The 22506-nt window shown below is 34.9% G+C and overlaps 1 protein-coding gene across 2 annotated transcripts in view; it reads right to left on the bottom strand.

The window, feature by feature from the left end:
- Window positions 1–22506, bottom strand: part of ATAD2B (ATPase family AAA domain containing 2B) — a 162654-nt gene that overhangs the window by 54276 nt on the left and 85872 nt on the right. For both annotated transcript variants that reach the window (XM_027033279.2, XM_027033280.2), the window contains exons 15-18: window positions 19167–19257; window positions 13581–13892; window positions 11115–11250; window positions 2982–3168 (exon numbers count right to left, since the gene is read on the bottom strand). In XM_027033279.2, coding sequence (XP_026889080.1) covers window positions 2982–3168; window positions 11115–11250; window positions 13581–13892; window positions 19167–19257 — 726 coding nt within the window. The remainder of the gene's footprint in view (window positions 1–2981; window positions 3169–11114; window positions 11251–13580; window positions 13893–19166; window positions 19258–22506) is intronic.

Genomic DNA, 22506 nt, shown 5'->3' with positions numbered 1-22506 from the left:
GGGCAGAGAGAGAGGGAGACACAGAATCCAAAGCAGGCTTCAGGCTCCAATCTGTCAGCACAGAGCCCAACGTGGGGCTCAGACTCACAGACTGTGAGATTATGACCTGAGCCAAAGTCGGATGCTCAACCGACTGAGCCACCCAGGCGCCCCTTCTAAAGCACGCCCAAATTCGTGTTGCTTTAATTTGCATTTTCTTCAGCTGTAAGGCTAAGAATCTTTTCAAACTTTTATTGGTTGCTTTTTCTATTGTTTTCTTCCTATAAATGGCATGCTATTTCGCCAATTTTTATATTAGGGTGTCATTCTTTCTTCTTACTGATTTTAACATATTTTTTTATATTTCAGAACCTATCCTGGACATGTGTGTTACACACATACTTTTTCACCAGGTTGTGTCTATTAATTTTACAAAAACAATTATTTCTGCCATGTATAATTAAAAATTTTATAAAGTCAAATTTGTTCTTATCTTTATGTTTTCTGGCTGTGTTCACTGCTTAGAGACTACTTTCTCATACTCAAGATAATAAACATATTGACCTTGTGAATTCCCCTTTTACATTTCCATTAACAATGTAGAATTTATGTTGGGGCTACAATAAAAAGTAGAAATTCAGTTTTGTTTTTTTCTTTTTCCCCTCATTGAGTCAGTTTTCTAAGACCATTTATTAAATAATCCATCTGTTGTATGATATCAAATGTCATCGTCATCATCATCATTTACCATCATATGCTAATCATCATCAGATACTAAATTCTCATTCTATGTAGGCCTAAGGGTTAATTCTCTCTTCTATTACTTTGTCCATTCCTGCACCGTTACATATTCTTTATTACTACATTCTGTAACACCTTTAAAAATCTGGTAGAGCTCCTTTCATTATACTTTTTCCTCCAGAACTCTCCTTGCTATGCTCATATTCATTTTCTGAAGAATTCATTTTAGAAGAAACGCAAAGCACTTTTTTTTAACTTTTCCTCTTAAATTTTGGGAATATTATACTTGAGCCTGAACTTAATTTATACATTAATTTAGAAAAGAACTCACAGCTTTCCAATTATGAGTCTTACCAGCCCTCAGCTGTGTAAGGAAGCTGCAGTAGCAGTGATAAATATAATGACAGTTAAGAGCTACAGGGTACTTACTATATACCAAACCTATTGGATGAACTGATTTTAGTAGTCACAACCACCTTATGCAGTATCATTACCTTTGTTTCATAGATAAGAAAATTAAGTCTCAAAGAAGTTAAGCAATTTGTCCAAGGCCACAACCAATAAGCCAAGTAGCTAATATTTTAATCAATTCGCAATTTGACTTGAATCCATACTTTGAACTATAGTAATTAAAAACAAGGTGTGTTTTTTTGTTTTTTCTTCTTTTAGACACTGCAAATTAATTATTTAATTTCTAGGTAAAATTAGTTGCTATTTTAATAAGGACCATTTTTTCCATTAAATTTCTAACTTGTTACTGGGTGTATAAAAGAAAACTACTTATTTTATAATATTAACTTTGAAAGGTGTCCACCTTGCAGAATTCTCTTATTGTCCCTAATAATTTTTCAGTAAGTCCTAAAAAGTCTCCAAATATACAATCATATCACAGGCAAATATTTATAACTTCAATGTCTGTTCCAATATTTTTATCTCTCAATGTCTAACTGAATCAATTTTGCATGCCTTAATAATGGCATATTACACTTCTGATGTGCTACTAGAATCCATTTGTAATATTTACTTTACCACCATTGCCTAAGTGATATTAGTCTGTTTTCCTCTGTATTTCAGTTTAGCATCAAAATGATCTTATCCTTTAAGATTAAAAGAATTCACCCATGAAACTATCTGGATTTAGTGCTTTTTGATACTCAATTTCTCCTTCCACACTTAGTGTCTGTTTAGATTCTCTCTCCGCTGGATTTATTTTTAATGGTACTGGGTAATTCTCTTAACTTGCATACAAACTGCAATAATTTTGTCTCACTAAAAAGGAAAAATATGAACAAACATATAAATCAACATTATTGGAAAACACTCCCAGCCAGGATGAGTTAAATGTACAAAATTTGTAGCAAATTATTTGTATACAGTTTTTATTTAAGCCAAGGGTTTTGGGGGGAAAAAAACTTTTAAATAGAGCTTTCTAAGTAGTGAATGATGCTAGGATGCTGATACCCAGACAACTGTAAGTAAAAGAGAAATGAAATCAATGCTGTGGACCATGAAATATATACACACATATATATATATGTTTTCTTTCTACAAGATACAGAATGGTTTTCAATTAGGTAGTATATGTGTATGTATTAGTTATAAAATGTACTCAAAAGCACAACATAATTATGCACAATGCTCTTAAGTGTTACTACTCTGGTCATGTAATCTCTAAAAGTAGGCTAAATATCAGAGTTGAAAGTGGCATTCCCCTAACTTGTTCCAACATGATACACTTATAATAAATTCATAGTTATACGAACACCCCATTAGAACTCTGCACTTCACAAACCAGCACAAAGTAGTTAAAAGTCAAATATCACACACACTTGACTACTGATAGAAATATATATAATTTTTAAACTGCTATCATTTTTGTGTTAATTTTCCCCAACTACATACAGTAAGGCTCTAAGTACACACTGAAATCTAGAAAGACTCTGAAACCACAGTGTTGAAAAGAGGGTCAGAAGAAGGCAAAAGAAGCTTCCTTTCTATAATGCTTAATAAAACTTTAATATAAGAAACAGGATATTAAAATTTCAGAGAAGAATGAAATATGGGGAAAACAATAAGCTCACTTTTAAACATGTTATACATCAAAAGGATCCCTGGCCTTAATATTAGAATGCTAATGAGTAACCAACAAAAAGTTAATATTCGCATTACTGTTCTTTGAAAAGACTTTATAAACACTACTGAGATATAGAGATATAAACAATTAAGAAAGTTGGAAGTACTCTGATATGGTACAAACCTACCTGTGCACATGATTCTTCAGGTGTTTTGGCACTAACTGAATAAAGTGCTGGGAGATCTAGTCTGTGCACAGAGAATTTTTCTAGAGTGTGCAAAAGTGCTGGAGCAAGGTGAGAAGTTTGACCTGAGCCTCTTTCTCCAGACAGCAATAATCTTGGCCTGTAAGAGGTTGGCTGATGATATGGTGACCTGGAATACATATAAGACATGATAATTATTTCAAAAGGATACACTCTGAAGATCAGTATGAAATATTAGGTAAAATATTTACACTAAATATGTAACTCCAAATTAATAGAATTTTTTCTTTTACTTCAAGTACAGTGAATAATTTTTTCATTAATTATCATTTTAAAATGTTGATCTCCCTGACAATTTTAATAACCATCATGTAAAAGTATAAAAACTCATTCTAAAACAAAGTAATAATACCTGGGTATTCGTTCTATCATACCATATATATTACTTGGAAAACACTTCAGACACTAAGGAGACATAGCTATTAATTATTCAAGATCAAATGTTAAGAATCCCATTTCAACAAAGAAGTAGGTATATCTGAAGATTACCCAAAATGTAGGACTTTTTTTTTAATGGTTAAAATGGTAAATTTAATGTATATTTTACCGCAATTTTTAAGATAGAAAATAAATGTAGGATTTTTTCAGTGGCAGCAAATTTTGGTTTGGGGCCAATACAAACTAAATGTCCACACCCTAATACATGACATCTGAAGACCTACAATAGAGAAAGCAAATTTAGGAAAATGTATTAAACCAAGCTGAACTTACACTCTCAAGATTCCACAACCCCATTAAAATGATGAATGAAACAAGTTTATCTATCATTATAGATAACATAGGAAATTTTAAGCAATGCAGTAAGAATAAAGCAAATAAAAACTGGAATAGAAAGAAATCAGGAAAACACTGTTACTTGTAAAGGATACGATTATGCACTAAAAAAATCCAAGAGAATCAACTAATTAATAACTGTCAGAATCTACCAAAAGTAACAAGTCAGAAAACAGAAACAGAAAAATCAAAACATAATAACACCATCAATAACCAAAATAAAGAAGGAAAGAAGATCCTTTCTTTTTTTAATGTTTATTTATTTATTTTGAGAGAGAGATAAGAAGAGCAAGCGAGAAAGGGGGAGAGAGAATCCCAAGCAGGCTCCATGCTATTTGGTAGAGTGTGCTAGACCCAATTTTAGAACAGTTAAACCTGTTTCAGTAATAAGTACTTCACATAGTTTTAATTTTCTTAGCAATTCTATGAAACACATAGTTTCTTCTTATTAAACAGATGAAGAAACCAAGACTCAGAGAAGTTAGGTATGAGACTGTTACAAATGGGTGGTCAAAGAGTTCAAATCTCATTCAGGTCCATATAATTGCTAAGCTGAACCACCGTGCTAACATGTACACTACTTTATATTGGAATATATTACAGGGGCGCCTGTGTGGCTCAGTCAATTAAGCGTCCGACTCTTAATTTTGGCTCAGGTAACAATCTCACAGGTTCATGGGATCAAGCCCCACGTTGGGCTCCACACTAAGCATGGAGCCTGCTTGGGATTCTCTCTCTCCCTTTCTCTGCCCCTCCCTCACTTGCTTGCGCTCTCTCTCAAAATAAATTTAAAAACATTTTAAAAAATCTATTACAAGAGCACCTGGGTGGCTTAGTCAGTTAAGTGTCCGACTCTTGGTTTTAGCTCAGGTCATGATCTCACAGTTGATTAGTCCAAGCCCCACAATGGGCTGCACGCTGATGGTACAGAGCCTACCTGGGATTCTCTCTCTCCCTCTCTGCCTGCCCCTCCCCTACTCTGTCTCTCTTAAAAATAAATAAACTTGAAAAAAAAAAAAGTGTTACAGAACAGAATAATAGAATGTAATGTAGAATACACCAAAGAAAAGAAACACAGATCAATAGAATAGGCAGCCAGGAAACAAATCATCATAGTTCAAATAATTTCATACAAGATAATAAGCATAAAAAATAAATGGAAGGGAGATTATAAAATAAATGTTATTTTAAAATAGAGAAGAGGGGCGCCTGAGTGGCTTAGTCAGTTAAGCATCTGACTTCAGCTCAGGTCCATGATCTCATGGTTCAACGGTTCAAGCCCCAAATCTGGCTCTTTCTGACAGCTCAGAGTCTGGAGCCAGCTTTAGATTCTCTGTCTCCCTCTCTCTCTGCCCCTCCCCAACTCACACTCTGTCTCTCAAAAATAAATAAAACATTAAAAAAATTTTTTTTAATTTATTTAAATAGGGAAGATTCAGACCCTCATTTCACAGAACAAAATTAATTCTAACAAAGAAAAAACACGAGATTATGTATTTTTTAATTCATAATCTACAAACTTTTGTAACTCAAAAATTACAATCTGAATCAAATGGCAAACAATCAAATGAGACAATCTGCCATTAACAGGAATGGTTCTTAATGTAAAAAAGAGCTTATGTTCAAAGTGTTTTAACAACAACAACAAACAGCTTCATGGGCAAAAGACATAGACAATTCAAAAAGAAAATAGAAACAGATAACATTTCTTAAAATGTTCATTCATTTAATAATTGGAGAATGGTTCCTATACTAAGTCCCTCACCCTGGGTATCTAACAATACCAGTTATCATAGAGCTCACACTTGAATGGTATGAAGTAGAAAAAGGAAATCTAGAAACTAATATAATTCAGTGTGATTAACAAGCAGCACTGTTTAAGTACAGAATGCTATGGCAGACCACAATTACAGACTCAACAAAGGCTTTCCTGGACAGTGTTACAAAAGCACAAACCCAACAGGACGGAAGCAGAAAGGACAATTCCAAGAAACAAAAATAGGATGTGCAAAGGACCAAAGGCTCCTGGCCCTTTGGAATAATAGTTCATACAACTAGCTTCTTTTAAGGTTTTAAAGCCATGTATGTATAAAGGTTCTGTGGTTGGGGGAAAGGAGAATCAGACCATGAACCTACAAAGGGTTTTGTAAGCCATGTTAAAAGTTTGGGACACACATTGAAGACCATGAGGAAGCATTAAGATACTTAAGCAGGGGAAGTGATATAATCATATACATGTTTTAGAAGAAAATTCTATTATCACTATGCCAGGATAGGAAATGAATGAGGGCAAAACAGGAGGAAAGATGACCAGTTAGGAGTCTGCAGTATCAACCCAGGCATGAGATAGTAATGACAGTCTAGACAAGAACAGTGTCAGAAGAGGTGAGAAGGAACAGCCTGAGATGAGACTTAATTACAGGACCTGGACATTGACTAGGTACAGAGTAAAGAAAGAGGAAGGAGTTGAGGAAGATGCCCATTTCTAGTTGCAACATCACCTTGGGTCCATGGGAGCTCTGATGACCCACTGGAAGAGAAGGGGAGACCCAGTCCAGTACATAATGAAAGATCTGTGGCACACAAAGGGTGAGAGACAGCTGGAGATGGTCTAAAGCTCAAGACCAATGTTGGCTTAAGAAAGACTTGGTAGTTGGGCTCCTGGGTGGCTAAGTCAGTTAAGCACCTAACTCCTGATTTCAGCTCAGGTCATGGGCTCACAAATGGTGAGATCCAGCCCCGCGTCAGGCTCTATGCTGGCAGCACAGAACCTGCTTGGGATTCTTTCTCCCTCTCTCTCTCTCTCTGTCCCTCTCCCACTTGTGTGTGCGTGTGTGCACTCTCTCTCTCTCTCTCAAAATAAATAAACATTAAAAAAAAAGAAATATCTGGGGGGCGCCTGGGTGGCTCAGTCGGTTGAGTGTTTGACTTCGGCTCAGGTCATGATCTCGCAGTCTGTGAGTTCAAGCCCCACGTCGGGCTCTGTGCTGACAGCTCAGAGCCTGGAACCTGCTTCGTTCGGATTCTGTGTCTCCCTCTTTCTCTGCCCCTCCCCCACTCACGCTCTGTCTCTCTCTGTCAAAAATAAACAAACATTAAAAAAAAAATTTTTTTTAAAGAAATATTTGGTAGTTACTAACAGATGAAAAAATTTTGAAAATAATGAAAAAAACATCTTTTATGAGGAAAATATGTTAGATTGATATACTAAAAATAAATTTTAATACCATTAGTGAGAAGATGTTGGGAAAACTGGGTTTTCTCATGACTCGTGGTAATGGAAAAAAGCAAAATTTTCCAAAATTAAACTTGGCAATTATGTCACGTATATGCTGAAATGTTTACAAAGGATATTCCGCAACTCATTCTACTCCCAAGGACCCCCTACCTCTTAAGCATTCTCTAAATTTTTTTCATAGTATATATCTTCTAATATTTAATATATTACACTTATTGTTTCATCGATACTTATTAGATACACTCCATCTAACATGTAAGTTCAATAAGGGCAGGGATCTTTGTCCATTTTGTTCACAGACATATTCCAAGTACCTAGGACAACATATGGCGCATGATGGACACTTTGATAATGTATCTGAGCAAATATGAAAGAACAAATGAACAATTCAAACAAACAAGAAGATATTATTTTCATCTACCTGGTTGGCAAAAATTTTAAAAGGCAAACAGTGTTCAGAAATAACAAGGTTATAGGAAAAATAACACTCTCCTACATCAGTGATAAAAATGTAAATTGGTACAACCTTTCTGAAAGTCAATTTAACAACCTGTATCAAGTTTTTAAATGTATATACGCTTTGATAGAACAATCACTGTTTTTAAAATTTACCTTAAACCATCAATCAGATAGTACTAAAAATGTATACTGAGAAAGATGCCTATCCAGATCCACATATCTATCATAAAAGAAAATCGGAAATTTCAATATTTATCAATAAGATTATAAAAATTACAGAACACCCAAAATATAAAATATTAAAAGAATGACATTAAACATATACTAGCATGAAATAATGTTCCCAACATAGTGGATAAAAAAGCAAGTTATGTTAAGAGACTTACAGGAGGATTTTAATTTATATTAAAAAAATATGTAGGTCTATCTATATGCATAAAGAGAATATGGAAGTGTGGTCACCAAAACTTTAACAAAAATTACCTTCAACTGCTTGGGCTTTAATTTTTACTTTCTTCTTTAAGCTCTTCTTTATTACTTGAAATTTTCTACAGAGTATATCATCTTTCTAATCAGAAAAAACAAAGCTATTTTCATTTAGAAAACCTCAGAAATCTGTTTCTAATCCCTTTGTGGCAGGTGATATACAGTAAGAAAGAAAACTTATTTCCATCATAAGGGTTTTCTGTCAGATTGACAGACCTTAAATATCTTGACTTCTATTTCACCTTAAATTTAAACAAAGGTTTGGGGCACCTGGGTGACTCAGTTGGTTAAACATCTGACTTCAGCTCGGGTCATAATCTTACGGTTTGTGGGTTCGAGCCTCGCGTTGGGCTCAGTGCTGACAGCTCAGAGCCTGGAGCCTGCTTCGGATTCTTTGTCTCCCTCTCTCTCTTCCCTTCCCTTGCTTGTGCTCTGTCTCTCAAAAATGAATAAATGTTAAAGAACATTTTTTTTTAATCTAAATAAAGGTTTCAACATTGTTTTAGGAAACTATTCCCAGAAACAGAAACCCACCAGCAATGCCCAAGCTAGTGTTACTGGAGACCAGTGTTAAAATCATGCTTTCTACTTGTCTAGCACTTTTTCTGTATTGACCCGGCATGCTAACAAGCATTCAGACAGAAGACCAAACCAAACCAACAACAACAAAAATGTACAGCCCTTACCAAAAGCTTATATTCTAAAGTATATGCTTCTTGGAAAGTGTGAAAATTGTATTGTCCAACCTACCCAAAAAAGCAATGCAATTCCCTACCTACCTATTAAGCTCAGAAATCAATTTAGAAATCACATACAGTAATAGAAAAAAATAGGATCCTAGGAAACAAACAGTACAGAGTCTGGCTCTGCTACCTACTATCAGCTTAATCATGGGTGATTTACTTATTTTTCATTGTGGTTCAGTTTCCTAATCTATAAAACGATGATACCACAAATGCTATATGATTGCTGAGAGGACTATTTGTATTGCTACATATAAAGCCTCAAGCTTTATATACCTACCACATGTTTAGTTTGTAATGAACATCAGATACTAACTCCTAACCCTTTATACTCAGAAAGACAGCAAATATCACCATTTCTTCTGTCAAGCCTACCTGAACTTTCCAATGGAAACTTCTAGTTCTTCTAACACATCACTTCAGCCATATCACAATGTCTGTCACCTTCAATAACCTTACTTCTCCAGAGTAAGACCTACTTTGTATCTTATTCATGCTTATGTTTTCAGCACCTAGTACAGTGCCTGGCATAAACACATAAAAACTGGCAGAATGGGTAGGTGAGTAAAGAAATAAATGGATGGAATTTATCAAAACATCTAAAACAAAACAAGCTTATTTCTAGGATACAGCTGGCTTCCTACTAAATAAAGATCATATCATGAACTAGAAAAGTTTACCTAAAAGAAGCTAAAATTCAGCCAATTCCTTCAAAAAGGTTTAAACCAAATTAAAAAAGCCATACCAGTGATATGCATTAAATCAATGACAGAGAATGTTAATAAAAAGTCAACCTCAAAACTGCACATGAAGTTTTCTAATATCAAAATCTATTTCTATATTACTTTACTAACAACAGAACTATCTCATAAAATTGAAACAAGTCTTGATAGTTTCCTAGCTCCTATCATATATTTCAAATACAAATAAGTAAAACTGTCAAAACAAATCACACACTCATACACACGCATATAGGGTAGCCAGGTAATAGAAAAAAAAATGATTGTTTGGTTTTCCCTTAGCCATCAATAAAACAGATCTGAGAAATTACTGAAAAAGTCCCCCAAAAAATGTCCCTAAGTACATAAAGATCCAGAACAGAAGAAAAGTTACTAATAAAAGAGCTTGCTGCTAAAGAACAAAAGAAAAAAGAGTAAATGAAAATAACTTAGTCTCATTTTAAAAAATAAAAAGAAAGTTATCAATGCAAATAATCAAATTAACATTTCACTGTAATCTACATAAGAGAAACTTCAAGTTGGAAGATTCAAATCTGTTCAGAATAGATTTGAAACAATTACTTAAAAGTATAATCAATCTAGCCTTTTCTAATAAAAGTGCTATTATAGACCTGCCTGGCAGAAACATTATGATCCTATAACATTCATGCTAATTATGTAAATGAAGCTGCTACTATTTGAAAACTATTTGGTCTCTTAATTTAAAATTACATTAGCACTACTCCTGAAACCATTATTACACTATATGTTAACTAACTTGAATTTAAATTTCAAAAAATTACATTAGCACTAAAATTGTTTACCCAATAAAAAAGTGCATAATGAAAGCTGCTTTAACACAGATAAAGGTAAATGTAAATAGAAAACCCATAAAATCTAAATCAGAGAAGTGTAAACTAATCAAGTTTTGAAGAACCAGAAAGTTATCTGTTTATCTGTTTACTAAGAGATTTCTAATTCAGAATCTCTTTAATACTCTTAGAATCCCTAAATTATCATCTCACACTACAAATTAAAATATTCCAGATCATGGTTAATATTTCATTTGTGAGCATTTTAGTTCAAAATAAAAGACATAAAATCGGGGACATTCCTTCCACTCTGGGAAGGAAGGAAGGAAGGAAGGAAGGAAGGAAGGAAGGAAGAAAGGAAGGAAGGAAGGAAGGAAGGAAGAAAAAGGAAAAAGGGGAGGGGAGTGGAGGGAAAAGGGAACGGGAACGGGAACGGGAACGGGAACGGGAACGGGAAAGGGAAAGGGAAAGGGAAAGGGAAAGGGAAAGGGAAAGGGAAAGGAAAAGAGGAGAGAGAAAGAGAAAGAAAGGGAGGGAAGAGCAAGAAAGAAAGAAAAAAGGAAAGAGGGAAAAAGAAAGAAAAAGAAAGAGAAGGGAAGAAATCACACAATCAGCTTAGAAAAAATCATCTTTAGTTGACCAATACACCACTTTATTACCACAGATAAAAAGCATACACAGTAAAAATGTTCCTGAATTATATCCAAACGACAGAAAAAAACAAAGTCTTCAAAGTTACAACCATAAGTAATTATATACCATAATTCTAACCATAAAGTGGTAAATATTACTCTAAATTTTTAAAAAATTGATATGTTACTTACATTGTAAAATGAAGGTAGGGTTTATGTATAGCAGCAGCTGATGACTGTTTCTTTGGTGATCCTGAGTGACAACTGGTCTCAAAAATTGATAAAGCATTCTCATCTTCACTATCATCTAAAATCAGAGTTTCTATATCTATTCCAAAAAAAAAAAAAATCCAAAGATTATGAGACTTACAAAGTCGTTTAATATTAGTGCCCCTCCAAAGCTAAGGACAACAGGTTTAAAAATCATGTACCATTAACAAGTTACCTATCAAATACAAATCAACCAAGCAAACTGACAAACTGCAGTCTTTTTTAATAATTTGGCTCAGTAGGTTAAGCATCTGACTCTCAATTTCAGCTCAGGTCATCATCTCCCAGTTCCTGGGATCAAGCCCTGCCTCGGGCTCAGAGCTGATGGTGCAGAACGTGCTTCGGATTCTTTCTCTCCCTCTCTCTTTCTCTCTGCCCCTTGACTGCTTGTGCATACCTGCACACACACCCATGAGCTCTCTCAAATAAATAAACTTAAAAAAATTGGGAAAAAGATACATATCCTCAGTTATGAAAATCAGAGAAAAGAAATGTTCAATTCGCAGCAGAATACCTAGTTCATACATAATAAAATATTTAACCTCCTATTTGACAAACTTAAGAAATCAAGTAATTCATGTGATATTTCATGAGAATCTATCCTTGAAAAATATAGTTTTTGAAAAATATAAATTATAAAGACAGCAAAATGCATTGAATGTTGATGATTTTACTATATATAATATTTTTTATGTTAGTATAATTAATTGAACAATTTTCTGGTGCAGACTACCTGCCAAATAAGGTACTAAAACCTGGGAAAATTAAGATAATTAAAACTTATTACTTTGGGGACATCTGGGTGGCTCAGTTGGTTAAGCATCCAACTCTTCATATTGGCTCATGCCATGATCTCAGAGTTTGTGAGACAGAGCCCTGCACTGGGCTCTGCACTGACAGCATGCAGGCTGCTTGGGATTCTCTCTGCCAGCACCCCCCCACCCCCCCACCCGACCCCCCCACCCCCACCCCACCGCTCCTTGCACTTGCTCTGTCTCTCTCAAAATAAACAAACATTTAAAAAATTTTTTTAAAAAGCATATTGCTTTCTCTTCAAAGTTCACAGGCCTTACTTTGGTTAGTATATGAACCTAAAGTTTCCCTGTAAATGAATGACTTGTTTTTTTTATGTTTGTTTATTTTGAGGGAGAAAGAGACAGAGTGAGTTGGGAGGGGCAGACAGAGGGAGAGAGAGAGAGAGAGAGAGGATGCCAAGCAGGCTTTTGCTGCCAGCACAGAGCCCAATGCAGGGCACAAATCCACAAAACCATGAGATCATGACTGAGCTGAAACCAAGAGTCAGATGCTCAATCGACTAAGCCACCCAGGCACCCCTTAATGAATTTTCAAAGGTAACTTCCTATTTGTATCTCAGGTCCAATCTTGAGGCTAGAATTCAAGACCTTATACAACCAGGTTCTGATTTACTCCCTTACTAATGATTTACACTCCATTTGCACTGCACACTGCAGAATGCACTGCCAAGAACAACAAAATATATTTGATGAGTTGAATCCAGAGGGACATTATAAGCCACATAGTTAAGAACACAGGTTCTAGAGTTAGGTGCCCTAGGTTTGAGTAAGCACTGGAACTTACTGAATGACCCTAAATAAGTGAATACATCCCTAAGTCTTCCAGTCTCCTCCTTTACAGTATAAAAGTACCTGCCCCACTGGACTGTTCTGGGGGTTAATAAGTGACAATTTATGTAAGGGCTTTATAATAAATTAAATACAGGGGTGCTGGCTGGCTCAGTTGATAGAACATGTGACTCCTGATCTCGGGGGTTTTAAATTCGAGCCCTGTTGGGTATAGAGATTGTTTAAAAATAAAGTCTTGGAGCACCTGGGTGGCTCAGTCAGTTAAGCATCCAACTTTGGCTGTTACGATCTTACAGTTTGTTGAGTCCGAGCCCCGCATCAGGCTCTGTGCTGACAGCTCAGAGCCTGGAGCCTATTTTGGATTCTGTGTCTCCCTCTCTCTCTGGCCCTCCCCTGCAAGCTCTCTGTCTGTCCTCTCTCAAAAATAAATAAACATTAAAAAATATTTTTTAATAGTCTTTAAATTAATTAAATGTAAGCCATCATTATTATAGTCAACTTTTCTAAAGAGAGTAACACTTCTATGTTAAGATAGAATCTCCCAAGCAATAACAAATAGAACTAACATTCATTCTTTCTTTTTATAAGCATTCACTAGGCAACTACCATATGCTAGGCAATATGCCAGGCCTGGAATATATCCTGGTGAGTGAAATAGAGACATTTTCTATATTCATGGCAAATATAAAAGAATAACATATAAATAACCTTACGACGAAACTCAGAATTTATTTATGCCTATACTTGTTTCATTTTAACAATATGAAAAAGTAATTTATAGTACCTTCTTTCTTGTCACTCTGGCTAATTTCAGCATGAGGAAACACTTTTTGCAAGACTGCTAGGATGTTGTTGAAGCTTCTTTCCAGTAGTGGCTTTATGATGGGGGATAGTGCATGTCCCGAAGACATGACAGCACGTTGAGAAGCAGGCACAATATTCTGCATTGCATGGTAAAAATCTTGGGCATTGAGCACTATTGAGGAAACATCTAGCTGCAGTTTATGACTGCTAGCATAGATCTGGGGATAACGCCTCCGCAGGGCAATGAGGGCAGCTTCAGTGCACAGGGCCTTGATATCAGCTCCACAATAGCCTAATGCACAAAAGGAAAAGAATAACAAAGGTAGTAAGTTCATTCTTACAGTACCAAGTATAGTTTGCAAATATATACATCTTTATTAATGTATATATTAGGAAATAATACTAAATCAATAATTATATGCAATTTTGTTAGCAAAAACGGACCATTTAAATCACATAATAAAATTACTCAGTAATAAAAAAGTATTCTGAATATTTTCATTAACAAAACATGAACTAATGATATTATAAGAAGCCATGTACTTTGTGCCAAAACACTGATTATAATGTACAATTTTCTTCAGGAAACGTGTTTAAAGAGTAAGTTTCATATCAATCTTTCATCAGTATTCCCAATTATCAGTTTAGTCCTCAAGATATTACACTTACCCATAAATTTTTCTAATATCATTAATTTGCAAACACATATAAGGGAGCAGTACAAAGCAGAATATATGCAGAAATTTCAAAAACAGAGTCATTCTACTACCAACTTTGAGTGCCAACCACAAATTTATATGTAATTACCTGAAAAATTATACTTTAAAGTTGTCACCATCTATTATAATTTCAAAGGTATTAAAGGGAATAAGAATCCATTAAATTTCCATATTAATTTCCTTTTTATATATGTTTAATTTAAAACAATGGATAATCTAGTTCTAAAGTCTATACAAACACAGTGTATTACAGTACCCATTACCCATATGTAACTAATTATTGTAGTTAACAGATCAAGCCCCCAGGGCTTTGAAGTCATTTCACTCATTTAAGCAACAAATACATACAAAAACACACATAAACTCTTAGGTCTTAACCACAAAAATGAAGAAAAACTCAAACCAGCTATGTTGTTTTTATATCAGCAATTAAACTTGCATTTGGTCACTTTTATCAGTTATGTCAGCAGAGGGAACTACTTGAACCAGTTTTAAAACTAAACGCTATGCTCTTCAAAGAGTGGCATCAAGCTTATTTATCTTTTTATTCCAGGCAATGACCTTGTGAAACACTTGAATAATGAAATAAAAATGGTGATTAGGAAAACTATGAGCAGAAAAGAAACAGCCCCAGACTAACTGGCAGAAAAAGAACATTAAGGCACAAAATCAGGTAAAGCAAACTGTAAGTGACTCACACATCTATAATGAAATGTACCTCTACTGTTAGTAGGGCAATCCTGTTCATCAAGTCCCACAAATAACAGAAAAATCCTCTTTGCTCCCTTTCTTCCATAACATGTACCACCGTATCATTTACCTCTTATGTTTATTGTCTGCCTACCCCAACTACAATGTGAGTTTTGTGAGTGTACGAGTATTCATCAGTTTCGTTCACTAACATATCTCATATACTGAAAATAATACCTGGCCTAGCATTCAGTAGATATCCAATAAATATTTCTTGAGTGAAAGAATGAATAAAAAAAGAAAGGCATAACTCCAGGGTTATAGTTTGGTTAGTTAAGACTATAACGTTACCACATAGGATCATAAAAAGTGGAGGAATTGTATCTACTAGATTTTTCATCTTTTTTGAAGATGTCTAAATTCTTTAATCATTAATGAAAAATAAAAATTTCAATGAAAATTATGAAAAAACATAGAAAAATATTGCATTCTTCAAGAAATATTTATTCAGTTAAGGGAAAATTTAGTATGACTGTTAAGAATCTAATTCAGAAAACTATAAGCAGATTAAGCACTAACACTGTCCCATGACAGCAATCAATCTACCAAACAATTCTTCAAACTACCAATAGTCTTTCATTTTATATTCTATTTCTCAATGAATAAACCTGGAAAAAAAGGTACATTTTCCTATGCCATATATATCGTAGTTATATTAGCTTAATAAAATACCGGCTCGGTTATAAACAGTTAATCAAATAAACCATTTCAGAACAAGTAAAAAATAAACTACCATCTTCAAACAACATAAACAACTACATTTCTTTTTCTTCTTTAAAAGCATATACAAAGCTGGAGAATATATTATATGATCCTATTTCTAAGAGCAAAAGCCTAAATTAAAAAAAAACAAGCTCAGAAACAATGCAAAACAGAAAAAAAAAAAAAAAACATTAGAAGGTATTCTATATAAGTGGTGCCCACAACATTTATGTTTGACATAATGTCAGTAACATACATAATAGTAATGCGCTGTTCATTTTCTCTTAATCTACTAAAGATAATTTAAAAGTTTCTCACAATAGACCCCATTTAAAGAAATAAATTTTCACTTGGATTATCATAATCAATAGACTAAAAGAATGGATTTATCTTCATTACATTTGCCCGTGAATGAGAATTATTGGTTTATATCTGGGGTTCTCAGTCTTGGCTACTCAACAATGAAACTGCAACACCAGATTCCCAACAAACCTAGTGAATCAGAATGTCTGGCAGTTTAATATCATAAATGTATATTTTGAGAAAGCTTTACAAGTGATTCTCATATACGAAAGAAAACACTGAGAACTACATGATTAATAATATACTTCCTTTACTAGACTCTAAAACAATTAAAATTACATGAAAACCATGGCTAAAAAGTTGTATTTAGTATCACATGTCCTGGTTTAGGCCTCTTGTCTTATCATAATTAACAGTATATTTTTTCTCTTTCTAAAAGGTCCTGATTTAGAAAACTAGATGTAGGTAATATGATCATCCTAGATATACAGAAAACACCCTACAGCCTTTTGAAAGTTAAAAGCTGACATTAAAGAAAATACCAACATCCCTTTCATAAGAATTCCATAATCATATTAATTCTACCATTACAATTCTAATACTGAAGAACACACACAAATATCTAGATACCAAGGAAAAAGCATTCCTTTTTTTTTTTTTAAAGTAAGCTCTATGCCCAATGTGGGGGCTTGAACTTATGACCCAAAATCAAGAGTCTCATGCGCTAACAACTGAGCCAGCGAGGCACCCCAAGAAAAAGCATTCTTAAATATTGCCAATGAAATGGAATTTGTCTGAAAAACTAAAAATACAAGCTATTAAATAGGTTATAGACTAGACAAGGTAATAATAAAATTTTAGGAAGTTACTGTTTAAGTAAAACATCAAACATAACAAAGGTCCACAAGATAGACCCCTCACTGATAAACTTTCATTGTTTTGGCCCTCTCAGTGAAAATAAATAGAGAAATATGATTAGGTTTGAGGTCCCCATAACCTTAAGCTCCTACTATTCATGCATGTGATCTGGACACCGAAATTATGTGAGGACTACTTTAAAAAATCACACCTATTATGCATGCAAACACCTCCAAGTACTTGGGAATTTATTTCAAGGTAAAAGTTACCAAATCCATAACCTCTACAAGAGGTCAGTTGTCTGTACAGTTTTTCATCAAGACTACATACTCCTTTTGTTAGGCATATATTTTACTGGACTTAACCCATACATGTCAAAACATGTTTGGGATACAGAAAATGCTAAGTTCATAATGAATTTAAAACTTATTACTATTCTGTTCCTGTTTGAAGACCTGCATTTTTTTTATGTGAAACTGGCTTCTTAAATGGAATAAATGTCAAAATCAAAAACAGAAGTCATTTAATTATAATGGATTTTTATGTCACTCTCCAGGAAGAAAATGGTGTATATCCATAAAAGCAGATTCTTCTAAACCACCACCACCGCCACCACCATCTCCAAAAGGCAAGAGAAATTTTTTAGTCCTGTAAGAAATTATGTCTCAAAAATGTTTAAACTTAAGAAACTGACTTTTAAAGCTAAAATAAATCACTTGGAATAATGAGAAGTTGTGACCTTTGGAAATGAAAAGTGAAACTGGGATTCTAATATTTAGGATGAGGAACTAGAGTGTAATCTTTCAGATGGTAAACAGGGTAATAGCAAGTAATTTTAAAATACCTATCTTTTAGGGAATTTCCAAAATTATTTGAAGACTTCTGCTTATTTCAGTTAAGGACATTCTGTGACAGATTCACAGAAGAATCCACAAAGATTTCCCAGTCTGATCCGTACTCTAATAAAATAATATCCTAAAAGTAGCAGGAAATAAAAGGGGGCAAATTTCAAAAAGGGAAAAGACTGGATTTTGTACCAAATACCACCCTCTCCCATAAAGCAGCACAAGGCTTTGCAAAGGTCAAGCCAAATTTACATGAAATGGGTTTGGCGCATGCTCTCTTATACCAGGCAAAGCTTAAACTGGAGTAGTGCTGGAGAGATTTACGTTTTCTCCTCACCAGAAGATGTCGAGGTCTTTGTGGTTCAAAAGTTGAGGTATGCTGCTTCGGAGATGGAGGTCCCTGTGGATGAAGAGGATAATTCGGATGTAGCTAACTGAATGGACTAATGTTCTATTTAAGTTTTAATATTTGATGGTGGATCACAATGATTTTTTAACTAAGTTACTCTTTCTGGTTTTGGTAACTTTAAAGTTCTCCCAAGCAGACTGCTGATAGTGAACTTATTTGGGGGTTTTTTCATAATGCTTAAAAAGTTCATGGAGAAAGATTTTTTAATTTTTGTTTGTGAGAGAATAAGAGGAAAATAGACAAAAGACAGAAAAAGAATGAAGGGGAAATACTGGGGTGTATATTCAGTTGTTTAATACTGTATTCATTTTTATTTCAGACCTAATTAGAGCCAAAACCCTGAATTCCAAAACCCTTGAATTCCATCTCCTATGTATGATCATGTATGTACATAAAATACTCTCACTATATCCTTTTAGGACAGTTGTATTAATTCACTCTGTGGGGAGGATCTTCCACTCTGTGAATAATATAACATTAAATTGGACACTTTTGTATTTTGAGAAATACTAGCAGATGCCAGTAAGTATTTTCTTTGAAGACTCCTCTCACTCAACTTCTTTCTAGACCACAGGTATGAAGATGAGCCCATCAGGTAACCAATCTGCAAAGTAAAAGACTGCAGTCCTGCCTTTGACATGGACCTTTATGTCTCAAGGTTAAGCTTATTTTTCTTAGTAAAATTTCTGAGAACAATTCCTAAAAGGACACAATGCAGTAATATCATGGAAATCCAGCACTCAATGAAAACATAGTACTACTAGCTTTGTTAATCATCAAACACCTAATGGCAGCTAAAATTGTAATTTAGAAGTGTTCAAACTTCAAGTGAAATGTTCAAAATAAGTGTTACATTTAAAGGCAAAGTCAGCCATCTATTGCACCCAGACGTAACTATATTCATTCGCATTCCAAACATAAAGGGAAAGGGCCAGCAGAACAAACAGTAACAATGAAAGAATTCAAATAATAGCACTCACCAACACATTTTTCGGCCAATTCACCTAAAAAAGCATCTGATAATTTTGGATTCCAATCCCTGGTATGGATCTGTAAAATGTGTTTTCTTGCCTAAGAAAAACAGTACAAATAAATAAAATATCACCAACCTCTCAAGTGTATTAGCTGGAACAAATTTATGCACTAACCATACCCCAGAAAAACAACTGTTGTTTTTTTGTTTTGTTTTTTTTTAAGTTTATTTATTTATTTTGAAAAGGGGGAGAGAGGACTTGCAGGTGGTTTGCAGGGGGAGAGGGGGACTGACAGGGACACAGGGAGAGGGAGAGGGAGGGAGGGAGAGGGGGAGAGAAACAGAGAGAGAGAGAGAGAATATGAATGAATGAATCCCCAGCAGGCTCCACACTGCCAGCCCGGAGGCTGAAGCGGGGCTCAATCCCATGAACTGTCGAGATCACCACTTGAGCTGGTATCAAGAGTCAGACACTTAACCAGATGAGCCACCCAGGCGCTCCAACAACTATTTATTTTAAAAGACATTTCAATACCATGACATCCACGTCAACTCTAATTTCCCATAATAACAATACAATAATATGTGGTAGAGATCATGTCTCTGTTTAACAAACCAAGATATTTAATATTCTGAGAGGTGAAGGAATCGACTAGTGGCACATGTGACTAAGTGACTGATCTTGACTCATCTAGGACTAGATTCAAAACTAAGTTTCAATATTTTATGTCAGATCATTTTTACCATCTAAATACATATAAAAAACACTTTAATGTATTATAACATTTATAATCTTTTACTGAAATATAATTATAATTGTACAGTGTTGTAATGGTTTAAAATGTACAGCATAATGATTCAACAATTGCATATGTTACTCAGAGCTAACTTATTTTTGTTTTTGTTTTTTTGTTTGTTTTTTCTTTTTAGGTAGGCTCTATGCCCAACATGGGGCTTGAACTCACAACCCCGAGATCAAGAGTCACAAGCTCTACTCACTGAGCCAGCTAGGCACCCCAGTCAGGGATAACTTTGAAACTACAGATTCAGATTTCACAGAACTTTTGGTTCTATCACATGCATGAGGTATTATGACTGCCAATGAAGTAAACAACAATTTAAAACTTGAAAAAAAGTTTTCAATTGAAAAAGTTTTCAATGAACTAAAGAAATATAATGCATATCATTATCTTGTAGGTTAGTTGATAATTTGGCTTTTAATATATAACAAGGTAGTATTTCAGTAAATATTAATATAATTCATTTTAAAAAGTCAAATGTTTGAGCAATTCTACCTTGATTTTTTTTTTCAAAATAGCATTCTCCACCTTAAATCTGACTATATAATACAATCAAAATTTTAACATCTTGGTTTCAAATTAAATGAAATGTCTTCTTCTTCCACAGTCAAAAAGAAACTGAAGTAGTAAGAATCCATAATCAGCTGATATTACCATCATGAAGAGGCATATCAGAATTTTACTTTCACATTTGCCTTCTTTCAAGGAAAAAACAACACTTTGTAAAACTTGAATACACTTGTTCCCTCAACACTGCTACGTGAGCTTCTTAAAGACTATGAAAAAGCAAATTATAACCAAGAGGTTAATTTTATTGGCTTGATGAGGAATTTGGGGTCCAGCACCAGAACAAAAAGGACTTCAAAGTCATCAAGCTAAATTGATGGTCACCTGGGTTGCTCAGTCAGTTAAGCATCCGACTCTTGGTTTCAGCTCAGGTCATGAACTCCTGGTTTGTGGGATTGAGCCCCACATAGGGCTGATAGCACAGGGCCTGCTTGGAATTCTCTCTCTCCTCTCTCTCTCTGACCCTCCCCCTCCTCTCCCTCTCCCTCTCTCTCTCTCTCTCTCTCTCTCTCTCAAAATAAATAAATACACATTAAAATTTTGTTTAAAAAGTTGATAAAAGGGGCGCCTGGGTGGCTCAGATGGTTGAGCAGCCGACTTCAACTCAGGTCATGATCTCACGGTCCATGAGTTCGAGGCCCACAGTGGGCTCCGTGCTGAAAGCTCAGAGCCTGGGGTCTGCTTAAGATTCTGTGCCTCCCTCTCTCTCTCTCTCTACCACTCGCCCACTCACGCTCTGTCTCTCTTTCTCAAAAATAAACATTAAAAAAATTTTTTAAATAAATAAAAAGTTGGTAAAATTTGATATCACTCGCTATTGCTCTAATTCCAAGTTCTAAGTTAGGTGTTCAGCTACCAAAATTAAAGCAATGATGTGACATTTATTTTCTTCGAACTCAAAGTATCTGCCTGAATAGATACCAAAAAAAGTATAAAATCAAGATCCAAAAAGAATGTCATCCTGAGAGCTTATATTCTCTAGAAGATGACATCAAGAATCTATTTTACCTCATTGGCAGCACAGGCACCACTTAGTGAAGACCCTCATAGAATGAGAAGCACATCAAAAAAACAAATTTAAGGGGTGCCTGGGTGGCTCAGTTGGTTAAGCGTCTGACTTCAGCTCAGGTCATGATCTCACAGTTTGTGAGTTCGAGCCCCGCGTCAGGCTCTGTGCTGACAGCTCAGAGCCTGGAGCCTGCTTCAGACTCTGTGTCTCCCTCTCTCTCTGCCCCTTCCCTGCTCACACTCTGTCTCTCGGTCCCTGTCTCCCAAAAATAAACAAACATTAAAAAAAAAAAAATTAAGCTGGAAGATACCTTGAAAAATATCTATTCTTACCCTGTCATTTTACAAAATAAGTAAAGATTTAGAGAAATGAAATTAATCACTTAAGGTCAAAAGTTATTGTCAGGTCTCTAAAACATTTAGTGCCTTGCTCTTTCTCTATATAATCAACCAGAGTCTCCTTTCTTTATCATAAAAACAAGAAATAGAAGATGAAATTAATTAATTAGAAATGCTTCATTATGTGCTTTAACTCTCTCTCCCTCTGTATATATAAGTTATATGGCTTCCCCTACTAGAAAGTAGCTTCCTCTACTATTAAAAAGTCAAAGTCAGGGGCGCCTGTCAACTGAGCATCCAACTCTTGATTTTAGCTCAGGTCGTGATCCCAGGGTCATGGGACTGAGCCCCATGTCAGGCTCTGCACTGGACATGGAGCCTGCTTGAGATTTCTCTCTCTCTGTCTTTCTTCCTCTCCCTTCTTCCCTCCCTCTCTCTCTCTCTCTCTCTTCCTCTACCCCTCTCCTGCTTGCACACACACATGTGCTCCATCTCTCTCTCCCTCTCTCTCTCTCAAATTAAAAAAGAAAGATTCAAAGCCACATTCAAGCTCTTACTTTTCAGGATTCATAAATACACACATAACACATAACAATAATCATTAAGTGTTGGTGGTAATAAAAACAAAAGAAA

Source organism: Acinonyx jubatus, chromosome A3, assembly GCF_027475565.1.
Source record: "Acinonyx jubatus isolate Ajub_Pintada_27869175 chromosome A3, VMU_Ajub_asm_v1.0, whole genome shotgun sequence".
NCBI lineage: Eukaryota > Metazoa > Chordata > Mammalia > Carnivora > Felidae > Acinonyx > Acinonyx jubatus.
The sequence above is the reverse complement of the archived record's forward strand: the minus strand, read 5'-3'. Positions and strand labels throughout refer to the sequence as shown.